Raw genomic sequence first — 8,282 nt, forward strand, 5'->3', positions numbered from 1 at the left:
TGAGGAAAGAGTAGTGTTTCAGCAATGGCAGATATCTGTTGTGGGGCTGCTGTGTGAGGGTCAGGATTTGAGACACATTAGGCAGTTTTTAAATATCTGTAAGTCATAACTCTGTACACACAGCACAACCTTTGTATGACTGATCAAACACCAGCAGTGATCAGTTCCACCTCGGGAAAGCTGCGTTTCTTTTTTTTTGTTGTTGAGGTCAGATTCACATAACATAGTACTTACCATTTTAGAGTGAACACTGCAGTGGCATTTAGCACATTCACGACGTTCTGTAACTGTCACCTCTATCTAGTTCCAGAACATTTTCATCACCCCAAAAAGGAAACCCCATCGCTGTTCCCCTGCCCTAGCCCCTGGCAGCCACTAATCTGCTTTCTGTCGCTGTGAAGTTTCCTGTTCTGGACATTTCGTATGAATGGAGTCATGCACCATGTGGTCTTTTCAGTCTGGCTTCTCAGCATCATGCTTTCAGGGTTCATCCATGTTGTAGCGTGTGTCAGAGCTTCATTCCTTTTCGTGGCTGCGTAATATTCCACTGTATGGATGGACCTCAGTTTCTTTATCCAGTCATCCATTGATGGGCACTTGGGTTATTTCCACCTTTTGGCTATTGTGAATAGTGCTGCTGTGAACATGCATGTACATTAGTTCTCTTGGGAGCCAAATTGCCAGATCATATGGTAATTCTATGTTTAGTCTTTTGAGGAACTGCCAGACTGTTTTCCACAGGAGCTACACCATTTCACATCCTGATAATCAATATCTGAGGCTTCCATTTCCACCACATCCTCACTAACATTTATTTCCTGGGTTTTTTTTTATTATTATTATAGCCATTGTATTGGGGGTAAAGTGGTAGGAAAGCTATGTTTTTATTTATTTATTTATTTTTCTTTTTTTTTTGATTACCCAGGTATTACCACATGAAGGCTATGAATTAAGGGGGAAAATCTGCATATTCATTTTGATTCATTTGAAAGTCTGGACTATCATAGATTATGTACTCTTTATTTAGAAGAGCCTTTATTTAGAAAATGGGTAATTGACTATGTGTCTAAAAGCAAAATGATATTTCTGATTATTTGTGGAGTATTTTTGAATCCCATCATTATCTTATCTCAATGTTGTACCTCGTAGGGCTGGCTGGTTAGCTCAGTTGGTTAGAGCACAGTTTTATAACACCAAGGTCAAGGGTTCAGATCCCTATACTGGCCAGCCACCAAAAAATACATAAAAAATAAATGTTGTACCTTGACCTCGAGAAATGAGAGACGAGAGAAGGGGGCACAGAGAGATAAAGGTTTGGTCGCAGAAGTCTTGGTCTTGTGTTTCTCACTAGCTGCACTATTCGTTGAATGATAAGGACTTAGTTATCATAAGTTTGGTAATTTCGTGTCTTTTCTTTCTGACAAAGTAGGATCTGATCCCGACTCAACCGAGAGTTCTTTCTCTACCCAGCATGGAGCTTTCCAGCCCGAAGCCTTCTTGGACATCACACCTGCCAACCTCACAGTCTGCAGATGGGACCCTTCGCAGCGCTCACTCAAGAACTGGCTCCCTGGAGATTCATGTTTCTGGTGACACAGCCTCCTGCACATCGTCACTTTCCATGGCAGGCACTTTTTCACAATCAGCACCTTCAAAAATAGGGCGCATCAAGCTTATGTCCTCCCCCAGGAATGAGGCTGGGCCTCAGGATGAGTCGGTCTCAGAAGCTACTGATGACAGCCCGAACGGTAACCCATGTCCTTGTGCAGAGTCATTACCTGGGACAGGAAGGGGGTGGCTCTCGGTAGGGGCCCAGCATGGTGGTCACATGCTTTGCCATGGGCAGTGAGTGGCAATTCACATCACACCTCAACTTTCTAACTTTCTTTCCTAGTTGATGGGCTGCTATGGTTAGAATGTGTCTCCCAGAAATTAATGTTATTATGGATTAATGCTATTATTGCAGGAGTGAGTTCCTGATAAAAGGATGAGTTCAGCCTCCCTTCCCTCTTGCTCTCTCTCCTGTGCTCTTTTGTCCTTCTGCCACAGGCTAACACAGCAGGAAGGGCCTCACCAGATGCCAGCACCTGGATATTGGATTCCAGCCTCCAGACCTGTAAGGCAGTAAATTTCTGTTCTATACAAATAACCCAGTCTCAGATATTCTGTCATAGCAGCCCAAAACAGACTAAGATGGGGCCATGTCAGATTTTTTGTTCTATCTTTATTTATTTATTTTGGCAGCTGGCTGGTAACAGGCATCCAAACCTTGACCTTGGTGTTATAACACCATGCTCTAACCAACTGAGCTAACCAGCCAGCCCCTGTTCTATCTTTAAAATGTTCATCTAAAATCTTAGTAAGTTCAGGCTGTTGTAACAGAATACCCGAGACTGGGTGGTTTCAAAAACAAATGTTTATTTCTCACAGTTCTGAAGGCTGGAAGTCTGAGATCCGGGTACCGGCAGGGTTGGGCTCCTGGTGAGGGCTCTCTTCTTTGTTTGCAGACGGCTGCTTTTTTGCTGTGTCTTCACACAGCACAGAGAGAGCTCTGATCTCTTCATTGGGTTACAATGACACACATCCCATCCTGGGGCTGCCACTCTCATGACCTCATCCAAACCTAATTCCTCCCAAAGACTCCACCTCCAAATACCATCACAGTAGGGATTAGGGCTTCAACAGAGATTTGTGGGGGGACACATTCAGTCCCTTGCATCCAGTAACCCTGACTACTTATGGAGCAGTAACCTGAAAAAGAAATCCTTCTTGAGCCACATACAGGGGTACTTCATAAAGTTCACAGGAAGATTCATATTATCTTTTAATTCTATTTTTCCACGAACTTTTTGAAGTAACCTTGTACAGCAAAAAGGCAACAACCTAATTTTCCTTTTTTTTTTTTTTTGGTGGCTGGTCGGTATGGGGATCCGAAGCCGTGATAAGGCTGTGCTCTAACCAACTGAGCTAACCAGCCAGCCCTAGTTTTCCTTTTTATAAAAGAGAAATTTGTTTCCTTTTTAAATTCATAAAAGGAAACAAATCTCTAATGCATAAAAGATAAACACTTCTATTATTTCGATATTTTTCTTTTTTTCTAACTTCTTTGGTGGCTGGCTGGTATAGGGACATTTTTCTTTTTTTTTTTTTCCTTTTTGTCTTTTTTCGTGACCGGTAATGGGATCGCAACCCTTGGTGTCGCGCCCGTACCGCGACCGGCAACGGGATCGCAACCCTCGGTGTCGCACCCGCACCATGCTCAACCAGTGAGCGGACCGGTCTCTATATGGGATCTGAACCCTCGGCGGGAGCGCCGCCTGTGCTCCCAAGCGCCACACTCTCCCAAGTGCGCCACCGGGCCGGCCCATATAGGGACATTTTTCAACATTATTTTTATTTTAATATTTATTTAAGAGGAAAAGGAGAGAAAAAAAAGATTTGAAGCCAACATTTTTCCCCCCTCTGGGATGCTTTGTGGTGAAATCAAAGTTAACTAATTGTTTCATGAGCACCCGCTGTATGCCAGCAGGAGACAGTGTCACATGGTCAAGAATTTAACACACAGCAGACATGCCCCCTGCCCTTCAGGGGCCTGGATGGCAGTCACCTGTGAGTCAGGGAAAGCCTAGAGTGGGAGTGAAAGCCCCACTAGAACAGCAGTACAGAGCCACCAGGGTGGGAGGGTGAAACTCTGCCAGCAGAGGTATGTCCCTTCCACCTGGCCACGTAGGGGTCAGAGAAAAGCCCTCATAAGCCCTCTGCCACCTTCTGCCAGATGCCACATGGCAAATTGCTGATACCAGCTCTGATCCTTTGGTTAGTGGCACATTGTACATCTAAGGAATCAGGCCTGAGGTGTCAGTGAGAGGTTGTCCCCACCAGCCTGTCCCCATGTCACCTCCCTTGGTGAGCAGATGAGAAGGTGGGCATACTTGTGGGGACAGAGAAAGGATTGGCACCATGCTACAGGTTCCCGCCATCCTGTCATCTGTCTGTTCTGTCCTTCCCACTGGGCTCCCTCTCAGCCCTCATTCCTGGCCTGGTGCGGCCTCTCCTGGTGGCCAGGTGTCACCTGCCCTCGTTCAAATGCAGCCTGGAGGGAGGCAGCCGGGAGGGTGAGCACAAGCCCAAGTCTGGAGTCCGATGTGCCTGGGGTGGGCGTCCTGGCCGCGCCTCTCACTAGCTGTGTGATCTCGGGCTCTCTGAGCCTCAGGGTCCTCGTGTAAATTGGGGGCAATAGTGGAATGTGCCTCCTGAGCTGTCCTGCAGCATCAGTGAGGCAGCAGTTGTGAAGCCCCCAGCCGGTGCTGCATCACTATGACTGTCACGTCATTCTCAGCCTGGGCCAGCTGGGATGACTTAGCTCACAGACTTCGTCTCCGAAAACATCCACATCACGTGTGCCTTTGAACCTCGCTGCCATGTGTGCCGTAGTGACAGTGAGTGTTGGAGGAGATCAAGGAGGGACGAGCCCTGGGACTGGAAGGGAGCGAGTCGGGAGTTGATCTGAGGCCGAAAGGGGCAGGTGGAGGAGGTGGCTGGTGCAGTGATTCAGCCCAGCGTGGGTGGCCGCACTCACCTGCCCTTTGCAGTCGGGGAGGGGACAGCTCGCTCTTCCCCCACCTCTTGCTCCAGCCCGCCTGTTCCTCAGTGTGGCTGCTCTGTGCCCCCCATAGAACCCCTTGCCACCTTGGGCCCCCTCATGGTGTTTGTCCAACTCAGCACTTATTGGATATGTCCCCACTTAGGTTTTGAGGCCCTGCAGGGTTGAGGCACCCATGGACACACACACACACACACACACACACACACACCTCCAACACTTTGGGGGGCACACACACACACACACACACACCCCTCCAACACTTTGGGGGGCTGACCTGAGTCATGTGTCCTGTCAGGAGTGGAGTCGTGGAGTGGAGTCAGGAGTGGAGTCGTGGGGACACAGCCATACACACACACACACACACACACACACACACCTCCAACACTTTGGGGGGCACACACACACACATACACACACACACACACACACCCCTCCAACACTTTGGGGGTCTGACCTGAGTCATGTGTCCTGTCAGGAGTGGAGTCGTGGAGTGGAGTCAGGAGTGGTGTCGTGGGGACACAGCCACATTCGCTGTCCCGTGGCCAGCTCTTTTGCTGAGCTGACTTAAACCTGCTGGAGCACCACTATCTCTGCAGAGGACTGACTCCGAACTTCTGGGTCACAGCACACACTTGATTCAGGCACTGGGGGCTGACTGGTGGGCATGCTGAAGTGGCCATCCCCCTGAAGTTTCTGCTGTGACTTTACATGGCCTGAGAGCTTAGGGTGCTTCAGGGTCACATCTCAGGTCTGCCTCTCTCCTCCTCCCGCAGCTGCCTGGGTGCCCCTCCCCATCCAGCCCCTCATCCCTCGTGCATGCTTGTCACCAGCTTCCTACAGTGCATTGGGATCATCTGCTTATTTGTCTGGACCAGGGGCCGGCTGGCCCATCGTCTGGTTTTATAAATAGTTTTATCAGAACATGGCCACGCCCCTTCCTTTACACACTGTGGCTGCTTTCACATCACAACAGCCAAGCTGAGTAGTCACCACAGTCTCCCCCAAGATGCTGGAAATATTTACTATTTAGTCCTTGAGAGAAAAGTGTGCCCTGCCCCGGGCTAGGTTATTGGGGACAGGGAACACACATCTTTATATTTTTCTAAACATTAATGGAGTAAATAAGTAAATATTGTCATACAAATTTTTTAATTACAGATTTTAGAGTCAATATTTTATCCCTTGAGGACCTGGCTCCAGCTGTCAGTGAGAAATCAGACTTGGAACAGAAAGTAAGTATGACAGTCACCTGTAACCGGAGGTGGTTGTGTAGCAAGCTTGCAGTGTGACGTTCCATTTATACCAGGGGTTCTCAGTGGAGTGATTCTGCCCCTCAGGGCCATTGGCAGTGACTGGGGCATTTTGGTTGTCACAACTCGGGGGTGGTAGGTGCCACTGGCATCCCTAGTGGATGGAGGCCAGGGATGCTGCTCAGCGTCCCACAGTATATAGCACGGCCCCCACTGCACAGAATTTCCAGTCCCATGTCAAGAGTGCCACAGGCAAAAGACCCTGATTTGGGTGATAACAGGAGAAAGCTGCTTAGTTTAGCAGATGATTAAAACCCATCCCACTTAAGCCACCCGTAGCAATATCCACACTAAGGACTTCTCGTTCAAATGCCCTGTCGTGGTTTTTGCCCTATTCAGAAACACCCGCACCATGAAATGCACGTTTTGGTGATACAGAATGATGCAACTTCCATTTCCACTCACGTGCCTCCTAAACATGCCCCACGCCATTGGGGTTAGGTGCAGCAGGCTTTCAGACACCCCTTGCAGAAGCATCTCGAGTTCTGTGTAGAATGTTCCACCTGCCCACACCTAGTGAAGGGTCCGCATGCACCCTCACCTCCTGGGACCCGCTGTTCATCAAATGTGTCATTTTTAGCCTGTCGATTGTTCGCAAACACTTTCCAGCAGCCTCTGCTGTCCTTCGTTTTAGAAAGAATCTGCTCAGAGGAAAAAACCGTCGAGCAAAAGCTGCCTGGCCAAGGCGCCTGCTAGGCAGAAAATGCCGAGACATGCCCAGGCTAGGAGCTCAGTGTCTCAGAGTGAGGTCGCCTCTGCAGACAGGGACGAGGACCTCCCCACTGAAAGTGAGGTCTCAGAGCATCTGAGTGCCAACGTGACCTCAACTGCCTGGCAGGACAGTGCGGCCAGCGCGAAGTCGTCGTCCAGAGCTCTGACGGTGAGCACAGTGAGCCCAGCTTATTCTGAAGACTTTGAACACTCCCCAAGTCCAACAGCATCTGAGCCAACAGCCCATTCTGAGGGGTCTCTTGGCCGAACATGGGACACTTTGTCTTCAAGTCTGGAGACAGGCCTTTCTCCTCACCCATCTGAGTCCGGGAGAAAGTGGGGCAGGGACGTGACAAGGGTCACTGTGAAGGAGACAGCCGTGCAGACTCTCGATCCTGCCTTTACCTGCCAATGGACCACGGGTAAGTGTGGTGGCCATGGAGGCCCGGGAGGGTGGGACAGGCCCTCAGTGTGCCGTCTGCAGCATCCCGGAATCATGCGGAAGAACCCAGGTTTCCAGGATCTGCCAGCTGGGGAGGGACAACGCAGCACCCCATATCCTCTTCTGTGGGTGAGGGGCTGAGTTGTCAGACTGAGATGATTCTGCCACTGGGGGACATTAGCAAAGTCTGGAGATATTGTTGGTTGTCACAATGGGGGTGGAGGTGGGGATGGGAGGGGCAGCTGGGGTGTTCCTGGCATCTGGTGTGTGGAGGCCAAGGACACCACCCAAAACCCTGTGGTCCACAGGACGCCTACACCCCAGAGAATGATCCAGCCCCAAACGTGAGTGGTCCCAAGGGGGGATGCCCTGAGGGAAGGCATGTCAGTCTTTTGAGTCGTCACATAACATGGGGAGTGGCCTTCAGAGACACCGATGGGCATGTGCCCATTGCAAAACCACCTTGCTCGACAACTGGTACTCAGCCGGCTCATGGGGCTCCAGCACAGGGGCTCTGAGGGCTGCCTTGTCACAGGTCTGCCTGGTTATCTGCACTCAGCATCCCCCCATGCAGTCCCCACCAGAGCCCACTGGCTTCCGAAGCTCACCCCTGCCACCAGGCAGCCTTAGCCTCGACTCTCCAGCACTTGGAGTTGCAGGGGGCCTCCTGATCCTGGTCTGTATTTTAGCAAGCAGTGGAGGGGCCACTTCTCGTCAGCCCCTGTGTGACTTTGCAGGCATTTCTCTGGTTCCCAGCCTCAGCCTCGGCTCTTCCCGATGGAAAAGACTCTTTAGACATTCTCCTGCTCCTTTTTCTTGTCTAGATTGAGCTTGTCCCTAGATAGTGAAGAGATGTAATTCTCACTCGGTCTGTTCCTTTTGATTTGGGGGCTTAACCATCCATCAGCTTTGACCTCACACCTGGACCGGGGGTGACCGTTACTTGTTTCTCAGGGAGGAAAGTTGATCAAATTGGCCAAGTCCAATCACCAGGAGGTGATAAACAACATTTAAGGGTGCTAGGGTCTGGGACTGAGAAACCTTTGTGTCCCTGTCCACATCCTTGTGCCGTGCCTTTCTTTCTTTTTTTTTCCTTTTTTTTTTGTCTTTTTTCGTGACCGGCAACAGATCGCAACCCTCAGTGTCACGCCCGTACCGGACCAGGACCGGCAACGGGATCGCAACCCTCAGTGTTGCGCCCGCACCTCGCTCA

The 8,282-nt window shown here is 50.1% G+C and overlaps 1 protein-coding gene across 6 annotated transcripts in view; it reads left to right on the plus strand.

Moving 5' to 3' along the window:
• LOC103598940 (chromosome unknown open reading frame, human C19orf44) overlaps positions 1-8,282 on the plus strand; it is a 19,815-nt gene that overhangs the window by 3,265 nt on the left and 8,268 nt on the right. For all 6 annotated transcript variants that reach the window (XM_008583006.1, XM_008583012.1, XM_008583009.1 and 3 more), the window contains exons 3-5: positions 1,430-1,748; positions 5,765-5,838; positions 6,551-7,049. In XM_008583006.1, the coding sequence (XP_008581228.1) occupies positions 1,430-1,748; positions 5,765-5,838; positions 6,551-7,049 (892 nt within the window). The remainder of the gene's footprint in view (positions 1-1,429; positions 1,749-5,764; positions 5,839-6,550; positions 7,050-8,282) is intronic.

The sequence above is a fragment of the Galeopterus variegatus genome, unplaced genomic scaffold, assembly GCF_000696425.1.
Source record: "Galeopterus variegatus unplaced genomic scaffold, G_variegatus-3.0.2 Scaffold2794, whole genome shotgun sequence".
In the NCBI taxonomy this organism is placed as follows: domain Eukaryota; kingdom Metazoa; phylum Chordata; class Mammalia; order Dermoptera; family Cynocephalidae; genus Galeopterus; species Galeopterus variegatus.